This window comes from Grampus griseus, assembly GCF_964374135.1.
Source record: "Grampus griseus genome assembly, chromosome: 5".
Lineage (NCBI taxonomy): Eukaryota > Metazoa > Chordata > Mammalia > Artiodactyla > Delphinidae > Grampus > Grampus griseus.
In genome coordinates this window covers 56,734,786-56,757,072 of record NC_138998.1, presented here as the reverse complement: position 1 = coordinate 56,757,072, position 22,287 = coordinate 56,734,786, and the positions used below count along the sequence as shown (strand labels likewise).

The window sequence follows — 22,287 nt, the reverse complement described above, 5'->3', positions numbered from 1 at the left end:
TCCTTCCCCTTCTCCTACAAAACCAAATGGTTCATGCAAGCAGGGGTTCAGGGACAGCATGTCCTTCTCTCAAATACTTTGGCAGCCTTATGAGGTGGTAATTGCATAGGGAATCCTCAAAACAAAATCTGGAAGCAGCTGGGCGAGACAGCCCTCTTCTGGGGAAATAAGAAAATGCCATCACCCCAAAGGATGTTGGCTGGATTGTAAAGGCGTTTAGGGCCCTTAAGGCACAAGGGCATTCAAAAGGTATTCGCTGAGAATAATGAATTTTTGAAGCTCAAAGGTTATTTTGGAAGTTGAAGCGTAAATGTTTATTTTTGTAAATATTGAGCATGTGTTTAAAATTTCTTAGCCTCAATTTCTCATCTGTAAAATGCAGAAAATGACCTCATAAGGTCATTTTGAAAATAATATGAATAAATGCAGTTATTCAGCATAGTGCTCAGCAGAGAGTAAATGCTTAATAAATGACAGTCATTATTTTAACTCTTACTTATTTCATAATCTTTACAGTAATCATTTTACCTTGTGGAACTTCTCCAGTGTTTACAAAAAAGGACTCTAAGGAATCTGAGATACTGCATCTAAGAAAAATGAACATGTGTGTGTATATACATTTTAAAAGAACGATTTATGGCTAAAAACATGAAAACATTGAACTTTGAGATATCTTCACTGAAAAATTGTTTATTAAGGTGTTAATGTTTTATATAATTGGTTCAATATTTATATAATTTAAAATTCTGAGTTGCCCTGAATAATCCACATATACTCACAATACTCACATGTATATAAACTACATATTTCCTGATATTTAACATAGACTTCTCTAACTTCCATTTATCAGACAAATACAACATTAATCTTTCAAAGCTACACCTTCAGGAGTTCACAAATTCCTATTTCTTTGAGTTTTTTTTATTATACTTAAACATTCTTAAAAGAGGAAGCTGAAAGCCCCAAACCAAAAGCCTTAATCTGCCTTTCACAATATATATGAGTATCAAATCATCATGATGTACACTTTAAATATCTTACAACTTTGTGAATGACACCTCAATAAAGCTGGAAAAAAAAAATGAAATCACACACAAAAAAGCCTTAATCTGAACCAATGTTGAGAAATGGAGCAACGAATAGGATCTTTTATTCATCACACAGAAAAAATACAGAATATATCTAGTAATTTAGTATTGCCTAAAGAGAATATACTTTGTATTTAGAGAAATAAAAGATTAGTTGTCAGGAGTTGCTTTTGGAGAATGATCAATAAGTGTCTTATCAATGGTCAGATACTGATACCAGGGACCATCGCCTCTTGCACGCATTAGACTTCGTACTTCCAGCTCCTTTAACCTGTAACAAACAGAATGGTGATGTTGTGACTACAGCATTTCCAATTATAAAGTTAATGAATTATCTCCATAAAGAACAACAACTTGAGAGTCTTGCTTTTATGTAAAATATAATGTCCCTCCACAGATCCATATGTATGCATATATCTGATATGTAGCTATAAGCAAAATTTGGGACTTATTTTGGCTTTTATTATCTTGCTTATGTAGTTAGCCAATGAATATTGTTTTTAATCACCCAAGCGTCACTTGAATTGATAATCAATTCTCTCCTCCTGTCCCTGCTCTTTGTCTGGACAGATCACTTTCACTTGAATAGTGATAATGCATTTCCTGTCTTCTTGCCTTTTAAATGTTAGGAGAGTCATTTACAGAACGCCTACTATTATGACCACATACTGTGCCAAGTGCTAGAAATTAAAAGGGAACAAGCCTTCCTGGAGGAGCTCACATCCCCTGTCTATACTGGCTGCCGATCAGCATTAGGACAGAAAACTTCTTGAAAGAAGAGACGGTAACTTATTCACCAGCCACCAGCATCACACTGAGCCTGGTCAACATTGGACAATCCATATTTGTAAAGAAAAGAAAAAAGAAAAACCAGGATTAAGAAAAACATTCTCTGACTCTAAGATCTACTTATTTGTCCTCATCCTTCTTCACAAACTGAATAATCTCTATTTTAGAAAGATACTTTCCTTCTTCCACAGCCAAGCCTTTGCACAAAACTACCACGCATTCCTGGAATAATCCCTTCTCCATCAAGCCTTTTACTTTCCATTTTTATAGACTACATACTAACTTTTTATGACTGGAAATCTGTCACAGTTAAATTATTCACTTTATTAACCTTAACCAGTTTACCAACCCTATCTATGACAGACAATATACCTTTGTGACAGTGTATATAAGAGAATACATTTATCTTTTTTTTTAGGATTAAATATCAACCTTTTTCTTTTCTACTCTTTATAATAATCTAAAATGCAAGTAATTAAAATATTCATCACAGGGGACTGGTTAAATAAATTATTGTTCACCCATATAATGGACAACCTATGCACCTGTTAAAAAGAATGAGGGAAATCTATATATAGTAACATGGAAGGAGAGGACAGATATATCATTAGGTTGAAAAAGCGACGTATAAAATGAGTCTGTGTGGCATCTTCCCATTTCATTAAAAAGCAGAGAAAGTCATTTGTGCTATGTATATGTACACATGTACAGAGTATTAAAAATTCTGGAGGACCAAAAATAAATTATCTCTGGGGGAATCAATTACGTAAGACAGTCCCTTTCTATTTTATACCTTTCCTTTAAGCTTCAGTTTTCCAAATACCTAAATATATATTTTTAAAAATGTGTAGGTACTCCCCATTCCATTCTCACACTTGCCTCTTTCTTTTAGGAGTAAAAGTCAGGGTCCTGTTTTAGTTTTTTAAAAAATATTTATTTATTTATTTATTTAGGCTGCTCCAGGTCTTAGTTGCAGCACACGGGATCTTCATTGCTGCGTGTGAGATCTTTTTAGTTGCGGCATGCGGACTCTCAGTTGCGGCACGCGTGCAGGATCTAGTTCCCCGACCTGGGACCGAACCCAGGCCCCCTGCATTGGTAGCACGGAGTCCGACCCACTGGACCACCAGAGGAGTCCCCTGTTTTTGTTTTTATTTTTACTTTGTTTTGTTTTGAAATTGTTTGGGATTGTTATATGTCTAAGAAATTTTGTAATCTGATGTTTTATCAAAGGTATATGTCTGAAGTTCAAAAATGTCCAAAGCTAACTAAGTATGAGGCATAATGCTATTCCATGCTCTTAAATACTTAATGACAGTTCTATATGGTAACTACACATACATGTAATTACATATCTACAAAACAAGCCAATCATATGTTCATTTAATCATTTAAATAGTTTTCAATATCATAGCAATTTTTGTAAACTACAAAATTAGAGCAGAATGAACAGAAAGCAGATCAATGGTAGCCTGGGGCCAAGAGTAAGGGATGGGGATTGACTGAAGGGACAGGAAAGAAACTCACTAGGTGATCATAATGGCCTCGATAGTGGTGGTTACAGTTATATATTTTGTCAAAACCCACTGAACTTAATGGGTACTTTTGATTGTATGTAAACCTCATTCCAAACACCAAAATAAATCTCAGAAAAGATCATATTTAAAAGTAGAAAAAGAAAATATGAGTGAACATTAAAAAATAATTTTGGGGCTTCCCTGGTGGCGCAGTGGTTGAGAGTCCACCTGCCGATGCAGGGGACACGGGTTCGTGCCCCAGTCCGGGAAGATCCCACATGCCACCAAGTGGCTGGGCCCGTGAGCCGTGGCCCCTGAGCCTGCACGTCCGGAGCCTGTGCTCCGCAACGGGAGAGGCCACAGCAGTGAGAGGCCCGCGTACAGCAAAAAAAAAAAAAAAAAATTTTGGACTTGTGTATTTACTTATTTTATTATTATCAGAGACCTATATATGACACAAAATTCCAGAAGCTAAAGAAAAAGACTGACAAGCTTGACAATCATTAAATGAGTAAATATATTAAAAGCAATTAAAGCATCAGTACACAGTAAGTGTTCAAAAACATATTAGCTACTACTGCATTTTTGTTATCTGAAACATAAAAACACTAAGTTGCAAAAAAATTCTACACTGTCAGAAGACAAATGACAAGCTAGGAAAACATATCTGCAACAAAAACAAAAGGGGCTATTTTAATCAATGCACAAATTAATAGAAAATGGGCAATTTATGAAAAAGAAATATAAACAACCAATAGATATACAAAAAAATACTCAACTTTGCCAAAAAATACAAAATTGAAATGATGAGATAACATTTTTCAACTGTCTTATCAGCAAAAATGTTTAGGTTTGATAAATTCCTTTACTTGGAAAGGTATGGAGAAACAGAATTATCCTGTATTGGTGACAGAAAAGACCACTGGTACAACTTTTTAAAGAAGAGTTTGACAAAAGCTATCTAAAATTTAAAGCATAACATTTGGTTTATCAGTGCCACTGCTAGGAATTTATATTCCAGATACACTGAATAAATATGCAAAAATATATGAGGATATTCACCACAGCACAATGTATAATTATCAAAAAACTTGGAAAAAGCCTAAGTACCAACAATAGGTCCCCCACCGGTTAAAAAAATTAAGGCACATCCATCCAGTGCAGCCATTAAAAAGAATAGAGTATATGCTATTACCGAAAGATCAAGATACAGTTGGCCCTATCTATCTTCGGAGGGCCAACTGTTCTATGCCATTTTATATAGGGACTTGAGCATCCTCAGACTGGTATCTACTGGAGGTCCTGGAACAATCCTCCTCAGTTACCAAGGAATGATTGTATATTTACATGAAAGGAAGACAAGGTGCAGAACAGTGCTGATAACAGGATTCCATTTGTGTTAATATATTTTGTAAATGATATATAAAAAATATATTTTTAATGCATAAAATATAAGAGATCATTAAATAGTAGTCACCTCTAAGGATGACACTGGGTGTAAGAAGAAAGGAAATTGGGTGGGGGAGGGGAAGGAGAGGGCTACCTTGCACTTAAAAGAGTCAGGACATTTCAAACAAGAATTCTTTTTAATCTGACAGATATTATCTCCTAATAGCCTTCTAGTCTCCAACTCATCATCTCCTCTCTAAACAGGCTAATTCTCTCTCCATCTTCACCCTTTTACACAGAGCATCCTACACTGTTGAAATAGTTTTATTAAATTTCTTCCTGTGGTTTGCAACTGTAGGAAAGGATTTTCTTCCCTGCACTCCAACCCCTGCCCTTTTTTTTTTTTTTTTTTTTACCGTAATTCAGCTTTTTCAGCTTCAACTTGAAGGACAGCCATTGTTCTTTCATAATTCTTTTCAGGACTATCAAAGAAAGTTCGGGCAATCCATCTTGATATAGGATGCTACAAGAGAAAATGTGTTTAAAATTAGTGTCTGAAAAGTACTTTGCTTTTCCAGTTTACTATTCTCCTAAAATGACCATCTCAGGTAAATCAATAACACTTTTATGTATCAACCACTTTATATATTTTTAAAATAATTTTAATTTGTTCGGTAAATACTACCTTTGTCCTCATTTATAGATGAGCAAATTTCACAAGGTTGTACAGTTACTAGGTTGCAGCATCTGCACTCAGGCCAGGTCTGTCTGACTCTAAAACCTGTGCTCTTTCCTATTATACTACACTATAAGTATCTTAACTGGCAGATTTTGGAGCCAAACCCGGGGTCTGGTGATCTCAAAATGGCGCTCTTTCCACCAGTCAGCCAAGATAAACTAATTATATGGCTTACCTTAAGATTTAATAATGAAGTATTTCTTTTCTAAAATATAATTCATTCAGATAATAAAACATGATAAGATATACTGTAATCAAGGCCATCTCACTAAAACACTTGTAAAGACAAGTAACAGAATTAATTTTGGGTTTTAGTAGCCATGACAGTATGGTAAAATGACTAATTAACAGTGCAGGCTCTGGAGTCAAGACTGCCTGGGTTCAAATACTGACCCTATCCCTTAGACAGAGCACTTAACCTCTTTTAAGCATCAGCTTCCTCATCTCTAAAGCAGAAATAATAATAGTACCATTTACATGGAATGAGATAGTATTTTCAAAACACTTATCATAGTGCCTGCTACACAGTGGGTGTTCAATAAATGACAGCTAGCATTAGTATCAGTACAGTTTTCCCTATGGCATAGAACGTAGGATAAATTCTGACTGTTACTCTCTAGGTTGAGAACACAGTGCAGAGTCAGTCTTTAAAAAACCATAAAGCTTAAGGTAATAAAACAATGCAGAAAATTACCAAAAGTTACTTATAAAAAGTGAGCACAAAATGTATCATTTACTTGTTATAAAAAATTGAATACAAAACTATACCACAATTGCTAAATTAAGATATTAACCAGTACATTGACAAGACACCTAACTGAAAATAACTTTCAGTGACCTATACCAACCTTGAAATATTCCCAGTGCTCTGGGGTATAGCCTTCTGGAATTTCTGCTAACTCAGCTTCACCTAATAAGAGAAAACAGTGATATTCAACTTTAGTATCAGGAGTTTATAATGTTAATTCTTCACTATTTAAGTAAGAAACCAACCTCTTGTGATTTTAAAGAAACTTTTGTTTTGTAGCAATGAAGATATCTAATATTTTAAATTCACTTCAAGCTGGTGGAAAATCATTCATTAGGTATTTTTTAGATGTCTTCTATGTGTAATGCATTGTATATAGGCATTATATGAGGGTTCTCGTTTTGTTTTTATATAGTGTAAGAAGATATAATAAAAGACATACTATTCCTCTGGTTTTTCTTAAACATCCTAGACAAAATATTTAGGATTCAAGATGTTAGAAGTACTGTGAGTGAGCAGAATTTCCCAGGAGACCTAATAGTTACTATCATTCACAAATCTATTCTTTTTTGGAAGATTATAACTTTATATGTTCCAGGATGGATAAAAAAAGTTCTTCCATCCCTCAGCCTCTTTTCCACCTCTCTCTCTTTCTATTTTCCTTATTCAGACTTCTCAAAGCTGGTTTTGGGAAATGAGAAAGAGGAAGAAGACAGGCCTTTTATGTGGCCTATAGAGTCAGTGACCTTAAAGGTTTTTGGAGAAAACAAAAAGTTAAAAAAAGAACCACTGTGTGCTATTGCAGATTAAGATTTGGTTATTTTAAAATAAGTTCTCATGTTTATGTTTATTTTATTATTTGAAGAACTTTCCCTTATAATATCCATAATTCCTTTTTTGTATTAATGTACACAGGTTTTAAAAATTTACTAATTTAGTTGGTGGGGGAGATACTTACCAATGAATACATTCACCAGAGTTATGCCAATTGCTACTGGAATCCCAGTCAACAAAATGTAGAATTTCTGTTAAGATTAAAAAAAAAAAAAAAAAAGTTTTCACATAACCATTTCCTAACTCCTTTCCTCACACTCAAACTGTCCTCATTACATGATTTCCTTATATTTCTTATAACATAAACTTGCCAAATTGGAGATGCTGTATAAAATTATTTATTTCTGTAATTTTCTTTTGCTCTAGCTTTTAGATGCCTATATTTAGTGTCAAAAATAAAAGAAGAAAGCAAAGACTAATTGTATAATACAATATATATTTAAGTGATTTTTCATTTTTGGTTAAAGCAATGTCATAAAAGAAATTTTTATATTAAGAATAAAAGTGTAAGAAGATGAGGGCGATTTCTGGAGTTTGAGTTGGTCATCACAAGAAAAGTAGGAGCTCAACCATGGAGATGGAGAGGGCATTAAGCACAATGGACAGGCAAGGGAAGGTCTAGAGGGCAGCCAGTGGGTCACAACTTTAGGAACAGTGGCAGAGTCCAGTCTTCCACCTTCTAAGTCTCTACTTTCCTTTACAGAGACTTGAGATACAAACATGCAGTCAATGCCCTGTTTCACTCTCTGAAATCAAAGTTCCTAAACAACAAAGAAATAAAAAATCATATCCCAAAATAATGGAGTTACATATTTAAAGAAATCCTTCAATGAGTTCTTTGTTAATTTAAAGAATATATTAGTAATATAAATAATTATCCCCAAATGAATCCATTTTCAGTTTTATAATTTATAGATTTTTCTTTTGGTCAGGGAACACAGATGATTTCAAAACACCATAATCTTGAGAAGAAAGGAATGTTTCAATTTTTACCTCCAATATGCATGAATTCTCTTTTTGAAGAAGGAAAGGTTCACTAATTTAAAAATAAATTCAGGGGGCTTCCCTGGTGGTGCAGTGGTTGAGAGTCCGCCTGCGATGCAGGGGACGCAGGTTCGTGCCCCAGTCCAGGAGGATCCCGCATGCCGCGGAGCAGCTAGGCCCATGAGCCACGGCCTCTAAGCCTGCGCGTCCGGAGCCTGTGCTCCACAATGGGAGAGGCCACAACAGTGAGAGGTCCACGTACCGCAAAAAATTAAAAAAATAAATTCACTAACAAACCAGACCTTACTACTCAATCTCAACATTTTTCTGAGAAAAGGAATATGAATTTACAAAAAAAAATATTTTATAAAATGAAAGATGTTTTCTAAACAGGAAAAACATTTCCTATTTATATGTAAAGAGTTTAGTTCAACAAGTTTTAACTCACCATTAATTTCAAAAAACGTCTGTCATAGAATCCAGAAGGCTTGATGATAAACAGTCTTTTCCCATGGTCTCCACTGTGTCGTACAGGAGCTGGAAATATTAAATAACCCTGTTATATACAAGGTTTATAAGGATATACTGTTATATTTTGAGATAAAAGTCAGACTATACGAAAACGTACATGCATAAATGTTTAATGTGAATTAAAATAAAATATCCCTTCCAAAAAATGTATATACATATATATATACGATTAAGATAAAAAAATACATGCTTCTTTGAGTACTAAAGGCAGGGAATACTAGGATATCTTTAAACAGAGATTGATGTACTGTTCTAAACTACAGCTCTCCTCATTTTTATTCAACATATTCATCAATATTTTCATCATTTTTATTCATCAATATTCAAGATATTGATATTTATTGAAGAAATATCTAAATGATTATTTGAATTTGTTTCAGTAGCAGGCAGGGAGATCAGATACTCTTGGTGGGCTACGTACCTTTGTTTACCTCTGCAATAAATATTTGCTAATGCTGCAAAAGAAATTAAATTGCGTCATATGATGAAGCAATATACATTAGGGACTTGATGCAAAATAAATGGAAAGATATTTTTTCAATATCTCTCTAGCAGGAATTTGAACTTGTTCAAAAGAATACACTCTAATATGTCTTGATAAAATCCCTTTATAAGCCATTTCTTCTTTTTTTTAGTTGATATAATAATTTAATAATTATTATATTACATAATTATTATAAATTTTACAAAAATTTTACAAAATATATTACGAAATTTTACAAAAAATTTTTGTAAAAAATAATTTACAATGTTGTGTTTGTTTCTGGTGTACAGCAAAGTGATTCAGTTACAAATATATATATTCCTTTTCATATTCTTCTCCATCATAGTTTATTACAAGATACTGAATATAGTTCCCTTCGCTATACAGTAGGACCTTGTTTATTTTATATAGAGAGTTTGTATCTGCTAATCCCAAACTCCTAATTTATCCCCCTCCCCTTGCTTTCCTTTTTGGTAACCATAAGTTTGTTTTCTATGCCTATGAGTCTGTTTCTCTTTTGCAAAAGTTCCTTTGTATCATATTTTAGATTCCACATATAAGTGATATATAATATTTGTGTTTCTCTGTTTGACTTACTTCACTTAGTATGATAATCTCTAGGTCCATCCATGTTGTTGCAAATGCGTAAGCCATTTCTTATTGTAAATATCCTTCTCTTCAAATCCTCTCCCAGACGGTATTTAATCAAGCCTTGCTGAAGATAAACTGAGGCAAAACTCTCACTCTTGGATCTGCTTTCTATGCGATTTCCCTTTCTTGGAAGTCTGGAAGGATCACTATGGCCACTCTAAGCCCTTTCTGCTAAAAGCAGGAAAGGCTCTAACATTACTGAGAAACTGAGGGTTACTATGCTTCTGCTCTGTAACCACATTCAAGGGAATTTCCCATGAGTCATTGCTGAATAAAAAACTAATTTCCCATTAAAGGAATTTTAATCATAATAGATGTCAGAAAGATTTGTATCCTTTGTTCAAGCATGTCAAGAATGACCTCCCCTCTCCTGAAATCTATTCTTTAGGCCCAGGTGACATCTCATCCTCCAAGAAACCAACATGCTTCCCAACCAGCTGAGAGCTCTCCTACCTCTGAACTGCTGTATATTCTACTGATGTGTAAACTTGCTTTCACTGCCCCCACTGAAGTATAAGTGTCTTGAAGGCAGGAACTGTCTTAAATTTTGATACCACCTGCAGCAGCTTGCAATGAATTTAGAAGGTTAATTCACAAGAGAATTAGAAGCTGGCACAAGTTTACTAAGTATAAATCATCTACTAAGGCTTCTAAAATAACAAGAGAATTTGACAAGGTAAGTATGTATTTCTGCAAATCATTTGAAAGGTACAATAGAAATTTCTGTGAACTAGATGAAAAAAATGGGCTAGATAACAGTACAAACCACTCGTTAATTCAATAAATATTTAAGTGCCTACTATGTACAGGTCTTATGCTAGGTCTATAGTATAAGAGGGATTTAGATTCTGCTGGGAGGAAAAAATAGATAATTACAAATCTATATTGTAAAAGACAACAATCTTTGTTGTCTTTGTTGTCTATAAGGACAACAAAGGAAAGAAACAGGATGTAGTGTCAGAAAAGAAAAGGCTCAGAAGTAAAGCCCCTCTTTAGACAGGCTGGTGGAGTTGGGGAGGTATGAGGAAGGCACATTATAAACTGAGAGAAGTAGCAAGTTAGAAGAAATCTGTAATGGGTAATTGGTTGATTGATTATACCCAAAAGGTGCTGATTACTTAATGCAGTAACCTGCCAAAGGGCTCTCTCACAATTTCTATGAATGGCCTGAATGTGGTGGAGATGGTATTCCTGATGATACAGAGCTACTGCTACAAGAGTGGCTACTACACTAATGATGAAATAGGATCCCCCCAAAAGTCCTCCTACACACTTACAAAAGGCTGAATCTAAAAGGATTAAGTATAGTAAGTGGAAAGTCCTACTTGAACACTCCAGAAGTTTAGTGGCTCACAAACTTAAGAAAAGTCACTGGTGGGAGTTCCCTGGTGGCCTAATGGTTAGGATTCTGGGCTTTCACTGCCATGGCCCAGGTTCAGTCCCTGGTCAGGGAATTGAGATCCCGCAAGCTGCATGGCGTGGCCAAAAACAAAAAAAGAAAAAGTCATTGGTGTCATGTGGATGTGGTTAACCAAAAAATCCCAAAGGTAATCCAATCTTAATCTGATGTACCAGAAATACAGGGTCAAAACAGAAGGAGCCCTCCACCTCCATGTCTTACCAGACCTGTGGAAGTGTGTCCATCCCAGAGTACACTGTTTTAGAGGGACAATCTGGAGCACATCCTAAGTTAAGCAACCAGGACGGCAAACAACCTGGAAATTGACCTACTGAAACTGAAAGAACCGAAGCTGACTGGCCTACAAAAAAGAAGTCAGGATAGAGACCAGAGAAGTGCCTTTAAATAGCTGAAGGCTGTCCAATGACAAAGGCTTACACTATTCTGCACTGACCTGAAAGGAAGAACTAGGATCAATGTGTGAAAGAGTAATTTTTGGCTTAATACAAGGAAGAAGTTTCTAACAATTTTAGTGGTTGAAAATAAAATTGGACTGCCTCCCCAGTCCCCATTATGGAGTTATTCGAGTATCACTAATGGAATGTAACAAGGATTAGCATACTACAGGGGGTGGCCTATAAGATTTCTAAGGTCCTTTCCCTCAAAGAATCTGAATAGATGGCCTCTCTTAGAATAAAAAGACGTACCTTTCCTACTGATCAATCTCAATGGTTTCCTTCCAACACCAAGAACTCTTTCCTGCTTTCAGGTCTTTGCACTTAACCTTCCTCTTTGCTTGGAAGCTTTTCCTCAGGCTCTTTGAATGGCTAGCTCCTCACCCCATCCTTCAGAGGTAAGATCAAATGTTACCTCCTCAAAGAAGTTTTCTCTGACTACCCTATATCCACAGCTGGTCTCCCACTTATTCTCCTTAATATCATTTGGTTATTTCCTCTAGAACAATAAGCACTAAGCTGAATCATTCAGTAGTGTATCTCCAGTGCACTTTAGTGTCTGCCACATGGTAGGAACTCCATAAATATTGTTGAATTTACATTTCTTAAGTAAATTTAATGTTGGTAGGGGATCTTTCTTTAGTCCCTGAAAGTAAATCTTCTCAGAAGAGACAGTATACTCCCAACTTTCCCTTTCAATCAGACGGACAGATAGACAGACACACACACACAGAGAAACACGTAAGGATTAAACTCTATGTGGGGTTTTAGGGACAACTGATTACAAATGACAGTATTAGTAGATGTGGAAAGTGTAACAAACAAAAAATACTATGGAAGAAAGCTTGAGCTGGCTGCATTCTAGCAATATTAAACAGTTAGTAATGTGAACTTCTTGCTTTCTTTACATATAATTACCCTACTGTTAAACAACAATTATTCATGCCATTAAATGTGTTAGGTAACTGTTATACTATTAACTGTTCTAAAGGATATTTCATAGCACTACACTCTTTTCAAATATTCTGAGCCTTCATGATTTGTTGTTGTAGTAGGGCCATCTGCTTACAATCTAAAATTATTAGAGTCAACATTGCTTACAACCAGGTGACTGCCAGGATTTCTGGAACTCAATCCTTCTGCCACAAAAATAGGCATTTTCCTCCACTCTCTACAGCCTGGAATGTCTCAATTAAGGTACTCAGTAATTACGTGGAACTAAGGTTTCACTAACCAATTTTTTTTAATGCAAATAACTTCAGGAAAGTTATGCTTTGGACAATTGTGATACTTGTGAGGATCAAATAAGATAATATCAGATTTTTTTGTGTCTCCAAGACAACACCCAAAATTGGTCATTTTTTTCCCCTCATTCTCAGACTATTCCCAGTTAATGGCACCACCAACTCAATTACCCAGGCTAAAAAATCTCAGTCATCTTCCTGTGCCTCATTCATCAGTTGTCAAGGCCTCTTGATTCTAAAATTCAAACTTTCCATTTCTCTCCAAGACCTTTTCACCTCAGTGGCTTAAGAAATCAACATGCCTGATAAGCCATCCAATATTCAGAAGCATCTTCCTAAAACATACTACTGATGCTGCTCTTCTGCTAAAATACTCTCGGGTGCCTACAAAATCGTTAAGATACTTTGGCTTTGTATTCAGTCCCTCCCCTAATTAGGTCCTAACTTCTCTTTTTTTAACCTTCTCTCTCAACACCTACCTATCTCAAGAGCCCCATATTCAGATATATCTGAAAACACATCCTTTACTTTTCCATCAATTGCACCTGTTAAAACTATCCCTAGAATCCAGTTAACATGCCTCATCATCCATGTCTGAGTTAAGTCCACACTACTTCGTTTAATACTCTTCTCAGGTTTTAAAGCCATAATTATATGCACATCAGCCTTCAACATAAAAGTTCTCTGCAGCTGAGGGGAGAACTTAAGCTTATTTCTAGAATCCCTTGATGTTTGACATTTAATAAATAATTTAACAGAATACTTTTATCTGCTTATTTTCTGAGAAAGGTTTTCACTGAGAGTGATTGATGATAACATGACAGTACTAGATGTTTAAGAAAGGTGAGACCACAGGGCCCTGTAGAAGGTAATGCCCAGTGCTGTAGATTTTTCCCACTCACTCTTTACCACTACCTTTGAGGTAAGTTAAAATTATCACCCTCTTTTTAGAAACAAAACAGTTCTTATGGTAAGAGACAAGTTCATTCAAAATGACATTTCTAGAAAGATGCAAAATTATGCAGAAACACATTTCAGGGTTATAAATACTTGTCAGTGGGAAAGAGATTAGTTTTATTTTATTTCCGTGTCAACAGAAAATAAGCACACTTGTAATAAAATCCTCTTTTTTTTCTTTCTAAATCCTCTTTTTTAACGATGAAGAAATGCAGGTTTGGAGCAATTAAGTGCCTTCCACTTAGCTTCCCAGATGTGATGACCCAAGCTCACAGAGTTACTAAACTCTGGAGGTAGGATTTAAACCTAGGCGGTCTATATCCAGAGGAAACAAAACCAGACAAGGTTCTCTCCTCTGTTGGATCTTACGTTCTCCTAGAGGCAGACATAAACAATAATATAAAACAGATTACAACCTTTCATTCCACAGTGATAGATTAGGTTTCACAGGCAAAATACCTTTGAAAGCAGGTACACTGCTGAAACACAGTAACCTCACTATAGCTATCACATCCTTTCCTGCTCCCAGTGGAAAGGGTGTAGATTACCTGCGAGGATCCTTCCAGAACTCCAAGAATGGGGAATAGTGTATAAATGGGATCTAGGGGAGAAATATAAACCTCAGTTTATCTCCAGGTAGGCATGATTAAGTACTATGGGGGGAGGGGGTATTTGAAGAGGATATTTGTAATCAGAAATGGCTTACAAAGGAATTTTATCAAAGAATGTAAGCACATGTAGTTTTGTAACAGGTTCAAATTCCTGCCGGAAATTTGTTCAATGCCACTTTTTTTCCTTTCCATTTTTCCAGTAAGTCCCTCATGGCATCAGTGTATAATGCCTCATCATGTGAAGTGACATAATTCAAATTAAATTGGGAGAAGAGCAGTAAACAGAAAAAGATATTTTTAAGTTGGAGAAGAATCTTTTGGGCTTTAAATTTCACTTCCTCTGTATCTACTTGTATTGCATAGGACAAATCGCTTACAGTATATTTTTGATCAAGAGGATTAAATGAATACCTTTAATATCTTAGAATGGTGCCCAGCACATAATGTGTGCTCAATAAATGTTAGCTCCCATTATTATTATTCACTTAATACAGTAGTGCATTATTTTTGTAATAATTGAGTCACAGTTTCCTCATCTGTAAAATGGGGTAACACTGTACTCACTTTGCAGAATCCAAAAGGGAATAAAGCAGACTGAATACAAAGCATTTGATGCTTTGCTATTATGATTATTCATTCCCCTAGAGTTCAATCCACAGTCTCCAAGAGGCTCCAAATAATCCTCCCATGACTGCACTGACTTTCCTAAGACCTAGGAACTTCTTCTTCATAGGTCCCTTCCTCTCTAAGAAGACATTAAAAATAATTATTTTATGATTCCGTTGATATAAAACGAATACAATTCAGGCTGGATTCAGCATCACATATGCATTAACATTATAGCCCTTTTCCTTCTGATTTTAAAAGAAATTTAAATTAAAACATTTTCGTGGACACCTAAAAGTATCATGAGGGCACTGTGCCTAGCAGATGAGTTAGCCCTGAGCCTCTCCACCTGTCCATATATCAATATTATTACTTAGCATCAGCGGGCTCCTCAGCAACATGACTTCCCACCTTGTGAGATTAAAACGTACCGCAGGTGGAACATACAAAGAATCTTGGTACCTGAGAGACATGGGTCTCAGCTCTTTGCCTTTCTAACATCAGCTTCATCCGCAAATTACCACCAACAGGATAGGTGAATGACAAAGCGTCTCACAAATTCTAATTAATTACTTAAACACGATCGATTTCATTACTCCAGGAAAACCCTCAGTCTCCTCACATAGCCCATGCTCCGTCTCTCAAGTCCCAAGTCCCCAATTTCTCCCAGCTCTCTCCGGATTCCACCAAGGTCACCCGGGAAGAGTCCTCCATCTCTCCTCCCGCGTTTCTTGATAGCGCTTTCTCCCAAAGCCAGTACCCACCGGCAGTCTTCGGAAAGTCACGGGTGAGGAAGCCCCCGAATACAAGTCTAGTGTCAAGGCGGCGGCCAGACAGAGCGGCCACTGCAGAGACCGAAGCCCGCTGTAATAAACTCATGGCCGCCATGGCTACTACGGGCAAGAGAAGAGCGGGCAAATGTAACGGGAGCCGAGAGAGCCAATTTCTCAACGAGGGCGAAGCCGGAAAGTGGCCATGTTGAGTGAGGGCAAAGCCAATTCCTGTTCTCGTCATCCGGTCGGCGTGAGACGCCGGAAGTGACATCATTGTTGGCGGAAATGCGGTTTGCTTACTTATGCGGAAAAATGGCTGCTGCCAGTTTGGCTGTTTTCTGCAGGGGAGTGTCGGCGGCCCTGAAGGCTTCCAGGTCGTTAATAAGTCCTCAGGCCCCTGCTAGCACAAGGTAAGTGATGTGAGGAGTAGGTCTGTCCACTTCTCCAACTTTGGTTCTTGTTTGGTTGGCGAGATACTGAGAAACGCTTAGGGATGGAAAGGCCTCTGGGATGGCTGGGCCCGAACCTACCTCCGTGAGGAGTGAGTGACCTTGGAGAAGTCCCCCACCTGCGACATTTCCGTATCTTCCTCAAACATTTTGTTGCCACCTGCTGTGGACCAGGCAGTCGTGGGGTCTGTAGAAAACCAGTATTTGTTGAACTAAACGTAGAGGTGCGGAAGCATCCTGTTCGGCTGGGTGAGTTGGGAAAAACTTCACTGAAGAGCTTTTGGCTGTGGAACTGAAGGCTGTGTCAGATTTGGATGGATTTAAAAAGGGGTGGGAGGGTGTACGCCCGGAGTCTGTCAAAAAGAGATTGTTCAGTAAATGTTGAGTGAATAAATGAAGGTAGCCAAATGAAAGTAGTCATTTTTTTTTTTAAAGGAAGTAATGTATGTGCTCTTGAATCCAGCACATTTGTTGGGCATCTCTCAGATATAGTGAACTTACATTAACCTCAGAGATAAGCAATTTTTTTGGTTTGTTTTTTGCAGAGGTTCAGGGGTTGTAACTGGAAAAGTAGCAAACTTGAATTAATCGTCTCTTCCATCTCATCATCGTTTTTCCTTAAAAAAAAAATTCTGGATTTTTATCATTACTGTTGAATAAATATCTGTTCATTTACAGACACTTTGGAAAATAGGGTAAAGTGCTTTGAAGAAGAAAGTAAACATCAGCTATGGTTTTACCATTCAGAGATAAACAGATTTTCTTCTATTCTTTTTAACTTTGAATATATAGACATACATGAGATTTTAAAATAAAATCAGGATAATATTTACGTATATGCATTTTTGTGTTCTACCCTTGTTTCTCCAACTTTTTATTTTAAAAAATTTCAAACCAAAAGGAAAGTTGTAAGAGTAGTACAAAGAATAACCGTATACTCTGCACCTATGTTAACCAATCCTCAGCATTTTGTCACATTTTCTATACTTTTTATATCCATGCCTTTATTTTTCTGAACTATTTGAGGCATGTCAGAATTGCAAACATCATGACACTTCAGCATATATCTCCTAAGAACAAGAACACTGTCTTTTTTTTTTAATTAATTTATTTTTGGCTGTGTTGGGTCTTAGTTGCTGTGCACGGGCTTTCTCTAGTTGCGGCGAGCAGGGGCTGCTACTTGTTGTGGTGCGCAGGCTTCTCATTGCAGTGGTTTCTCTTGTTGCGGGGCACGGGCTCTAGGTGTGCAGGCTTCAGTAGTTGTAGCATGCGGACTCAGTAGTTGTGGCTCGCAGGCTCTAGAGCACAGGCTCAGTAGTTGTGGCACACGGGCTTAGTTGCTCCGTGGCATGTGGAATCTTCCCTGACCAGGGCTCGAACCCGTGTCCCCTGCATTGGCAGGCGGATTCTTAACGACTGCGCCACCAGGGAAGTCCCAAGAACGCTGTCTTAACCACAATACTACAATGATCACACTGGGGAATTTTTTTTTTCTTTCTTAATTTTTAATTCAGAATCCAGTCAATGAACATTTATCCTGTTAATTGTCGTGTTATCATTAGTCTTCTTTAATCCAGAATGGTTCGTTTTTTCTCTTTCATGATATTGACATTTTTAATAAGGTCAGCCTTTTTAGAATATTCCTTCATTTGGATTTGTCTGATTGTTTCCTCATGATTAGATTCACGTTAAATTTTTCTAGGTAGGAATACAACATTTGTTATACACTTCATTATTGTATTTTAAGTTATTTCTCCAGGTCATTAAATATTCTTTATAAACATGACTTTTAGATTACTGCATAATAGATTATCATACAGATGCACAATAATGTTTTTAACCATTCCCCAGTTGCACATTTACATTATTATCAGCTTTTTGATATCATATATAATGCTTTAATAGACTTTTTAAAAGTATAATTGACTTAAAATATTATATTAGTTTCAGGTGTACAACATAGTGATTCTATATTTTTATACATTACAAAATGATCACCACAATAGACACTTTGATTTATCAATTCCCATCTATGATAATTTGTCTTTTTTAAAAAAAATTTATTTATTTTTTATTTATTTGGTTGCATCAAGTCTTAGTTGTGGCAGGCAGGCTCCTTAATTGTGGCTCGAGGGCTCCTTAGTTGTAACATGTGTGGGCTCCTTGGTTGTGGCATGTGAACTCTTAGTTGCAGCATGCATGTGGGATCTAGTTCCCAGACCCAGACCCCCTGCATTGGGAGCTTGGAGTCTAAACCACTGTGCCACCAGGGGAGTCCCTCTGATAATTTCTTTAGTTGAAATTTCTAAATTCAGTGGAATTACTGGGTTAAAGGAGAAAGCATTGGGGTCTCTGATGTGTTGCAAAATTAAAGTTCAGAATGTTTTTATCTGCTTATATGCCCACTAGCCACATATGAAGGACTTAAAAATGTTACCTTAAAATATAATTATGTCGGGCTTCCCTGGTGGCGCAGTTGTTGGGAATCCGTCTGCCAAGGCAGGGGACACAGGTTTGAACCCTGGTCCGGGAAGCTCCCACATGCCGTGGAGCAACTAAGCTCGTGCACCACAACTGCTGGCCCTGCGCTCTGGAGCCCGCGAGCCACAAGTCCTGAGGTCTGGGCGCCTGGAGCCCGTGTTCTGCAACAGGAGAGGCCACCTCAATGGGAGGCCCGTGTGCTGCAACGAAGAGTGGCCCCCGCTCACCGCAACTAGAGAAAACCCGTGCACAGCAACAAAGACCCAATGCAGCCAAAAATAAATTAATTAATTAATTTAAAAAATACCTTTAAAATATATAATTATGTCAATATATTGGCTCTGAAGTTACAGGATAGCAACATATATAATGGCATGTTAAAAATAATTTCTAAAGCATTTTATGAGTTTATCGTTTCTTGGGCAGAAACCCCAAGTTGGTTGTTTGACATTGTAGGTGAGGAAAGGATTCCGTTTATTGCTTATAAAATCCAAATGTTGTGAAACTTGAATCACTTGTTTATATATGTTCAGTTGCAGGTTTTCTCTTTGTCTGTTGACTAAGAATACACCAAATGTCACATCTTTTCATCAGTGTAGATTACTTCATACCACATTGTCTAGGAGAGGACTGGAAGAATTTTTTGATGACCCAAAGAATTGGGGGGAAGAAAAAGTGAAATCTGGTGAGATATTTGGGTTGACCTATATTAAATAATTTTATTGAACCCTCTGTCATTTTGGGATTATTTATCCAGTTTGGGAATTACTTAAGTGTTTCCTTTTTTGATTTCCTTTGGGAATGTCTATTAGAGAAGATTAGAAGGACAGTATAATAGTAGAGTTAACTGTTCTTTGGAAGGTTGGCAAAAGGTTTAGAAGAGGAGTAGGTTGAAATTAACTAAGGTGCGGTTTGGGGTTTGTTTTACATTTCATTTTTTTAGAGATAGTTGAATATTAATTTATAATGATACTAAGTATTTTGACATTAGACTGTGAAGGTACCTTCTATACTACTAATAACAGTTTTTGAATGCTATTGCCAGTCACATTACTAATATTTTCATATGTGTTATCTAATTTAATCACAAATCCTAATTATATATTGTACTATAATATAATAAAGCTATTACACATTTTATAGATAAGGAAACAGGTTTAGAGAGGTTAAGTAATTTGCCAAAGGGCATGTAGCTAGAAAATTATTTCATGTTATGAATTTATCATTTTAATAGGAGCTTCATGGACCTGTCAGCAATTAAGGAACAAAAGTAATGAAGATTTACATAAACTTTGGTAAGTATACTGAGTACATTAACATCTAAGTGTTTGAAGCAGTTATAGTATAATAATGAGGTATAAACTTTATCTGATGTAAGAAATTAAGTAAAGTGATTTATAGTACTGTTTTGTGATACATAAGATCATTAAAATTTTTATAATAATGAGGTATAAACTTTATCTGATGTAAGAAATTAAATAAAGTGATTTATAGTACTGTTTTGTGATATATAAGATCATTAAAATTTTTATAAGTACTACAGAGGTTAAATTACATTATGACAGATGTATCAGAGTTCTTAAATAGTTGGGAGTTTAGAAATTTTACTGTAACTGCTACCAGTCATACTACCACTTTTATACTAAGAATTTCAAGAAACTAATAAAGCAAAATGGGGATGAGTTGGTTACATTTAGGCCTTCTTCCTTTTTATTACCTTTTTCATGGTCTGGACGCTTTAGCTTTTTTGCTTTGAGGAAGAGTATTGGAGGGTGCACTTAATTGGAAATTTGGGTAGGTTTTTCTGGCAGATTCTCCTGATAAATTAGAAAGAATTGAGAGGATTTAAGACAGATTTGCATTGTATATATACATATATAAATTGAAGTATAATTGATATAACATTGTATTCGTTTCAGATGTGCAGTGTAATGGTTCAATATTTGTATATATTGTAAAATGATCACAATAAGTCCAGTTAATATCTGTCACCATACATAGTTACAAAAAGTTTTTTCCTTGTGGTGAGAATTTTCACGATCCATTCTCTGAGGTACTTTCAAATATGCAGTACAGTATTATTGACTATAGTCACCATTGCCGTATATAACATCCCCATGACTTTTTCCTTTTATAACTGGGAATTTGTACCTTTTGACCCACCTATCCCCCTACATTAATCGACTATATTTAGCCCAGAGATATGTTTGTTTGGGCTGTGCTGTGTTTTAAAAATTGGGAAGTTTCGGGCTTCCCTGGTGGCGCAGTGGTTGAGAGTCCGCCTGCCGATGCAGGGGACACGGGTTCGTGCCCCGGTCTGGGAGGATCCCACATGCCGAGGAGCGGCTGGGTCCGTGAGCCATGGCCGCTGAGCCTGCGTGTCCGGAGCCTGTGCTCCGCGATGGGAGAGGCCGCAGCAGTGAGAGGCCCGCGTACCGCAAAAAAAAAAAAAAAAAAATTGGGAAGTTTCACACAAAAATAAGGATTTCTGGCTCCTCTTGAATAATCAGACCTGTGATGTTGCAACACTGAACCTGCATTTTTACATGGTGACAGTTGCCTGGTCTAAATGGAGCAGTGCATACCACTTCTTACCCATCTTGTTGTTCTTTCACCATGCTCCCTTCATTCATAATTACTATTTGTCCAGGCACTGTAGTAGGCATTTAAAGTTTTATCCCTTGATTTAAAGGGTTATCTTTCATGGCAGATTAAAGAACTGTAAAATGCTTATAAAACCACTAATATTACAGGCTTATTTATGTGATACAATAAGAAATATATATTTTGTCTTTGTCTCTGATCGCTTAACACACAGCTCCTAAATCCCTTGGAATTGCCTGAGTGATATGAGTGTCTTCTAATCAGGCAGCTCTTGGGGGTGGGGGCTGGGGGGTATTGTTGTGTAGCTTCAGGATAGAGGCTGATTGCCAGAAAGGCCAAGGTGTGATTAGCAGATAGAGCATTCAGCCTCACCACCACCCCCACTTTTGGGGAGGGAGAGGGACTAGAGATCAGTTCAGTCACCAGTGGCCAGTGATTTAATCAATCATGCCTGCATAATGACACCTCCATAATAAACCCTAAACAACTAGGTTTGGAGAGCTTCCAGGTTGGTAAGTACATGGAAGTTTGGGAGGGTGGTGTGCCTTGAGAAGGCATGGAAGCTTTGCACCCCTTCCCCATATCTTGTCCTGTGCATCTCTTCCATCTGGCTGTTTCTGAGTTGTATCCTTTATAATAAACCAGTAAGAGAGTAAAGTGCTTTCTTGAATTCTGTGAGCTATTCTATCAAATTATCAAACCCATGGACAAGGTTGTTGGAACCCCCAGTTTGTAGCTGGTCAGTCAGATATGTGGGAGGCCTGGAAATTGCTGTTGGCATCTGAAGTGGGGCATCTGAAGTCTTTCCTGTGGGACTGAACACTTAAATCTGTGGAATCTGGCTCTGACTTCAGGTAGTTAGTGTCAGGGAGATGGAAAAGACAACATGTTACTGTCAGGAGAGAAAAACCCCTCATTTGGTGTCAGAAGTGTTATATTTAAAACAGCACAGAT

At 36.8% G+C, this 22,287-nt stretch overlaps 2 protein-coding genes across 4 annotated transcripts in view; one reads left to right on the top strand and one right to left on the bottom strand.

Annotated features, from left to right (window-relative positions):
• Nucleotides 1–1,120: 1,120 nt before the first annotated feature.
• NDUFB5 (NADH:ubiquinone oxidoreductase subunit B5) lies at nucleotides 1,121–15,932 on the bottom strand. 2 transcript variants are annotated; one of them, XM_082654688.1, is made up of 6 exons: nucleotides 15,791–15,932; nucleotides 8,537–8,625; nucleotides 7,229–7,295; nucleotides 6,371–6,432; nucleotides 5,200–5,306; nucleotides 1,121–1,359 (listed from the first exon to the last, which is right to left on the bottom strand). In XM_082654688.1, exons 1-6 carry the CDS (start codon nucleotides 15,912–15,914, stop codon nucleotides 1,239–1,241), a joined length of 570 nt encoding a protein of 189 aa, XP_082510814.1. In that variant the 5' UTR covers nucleotides 15,915–15,932; the 3' UTR covers nucleotides 1,121–1,238. The 2 variants fall into 2 exon arrangements, with proteins under 2 accessions (XP_082510814.1, XP_082510815.1); XM_082654689.1 differs by lacking the exon at nucleotides 5,200–5,306.
• A 152-nt stretch (nucleotides 15,933–16,084) lies between these two features.
• The window catches only part of MRPL47 (mitochondrial ribosomal protein L47), a gene marked incomplete at its 5' end in the record, with an annotated part of 33,073 nt that continues 26,870 nt past the window's right edge, over nucleotides 16,085–22,287 (top strand). Inside the window, 3 exons of one of the 2 annotated variants that reach the window (XM_082654350.1) lie at nucleotides 16,085–16,209; nucleotides 19,263–19,414; nucleotides 19,964–20,024. In XM_082654350.1, the coding sequence (XP_082510476.1) occupies nucleotides 16,085–16,209; nucleotides 19,263–19,414; nucleotides 19,964–20,024 (338 nt within the window). The remainder of the gene's footprint in view (nucleotides 16,210–19,262; nucleotides 19,415–19,963; nucleotides 20,025–22,287) is intronic. The other variant, XM_082654351.1, reaches the window with a different exon arrangement.

What these genes read in the sequence shown, in the direction of transcription:
- NDUFB5 (XM_082654688.1), bottom strand. Translation starts at nt 15,914, where the DNA reads ATGGCGGCCATGAGTTTATTACAGCGGGCTTCGGTCTCTGCAGTGGCC. An exon ending in TGACTTTCCGAAGACTGCCG is followed by an intron (nt 8,626 to 15,790) that starts GTGGGTACTGGC and finishes TAATATTTCCAG; the next exon opens with CTCCTGTACGACACAGTGGA. An exon ending in GACGTTTTTTGAAATTAATG is followed by an intron (nt 7,296 to 8,536) that starts GTGAGTTAAAAC and finishes TAATCTTAACAG; the next exon opens with AAATTCTACATTTTGTTGAC.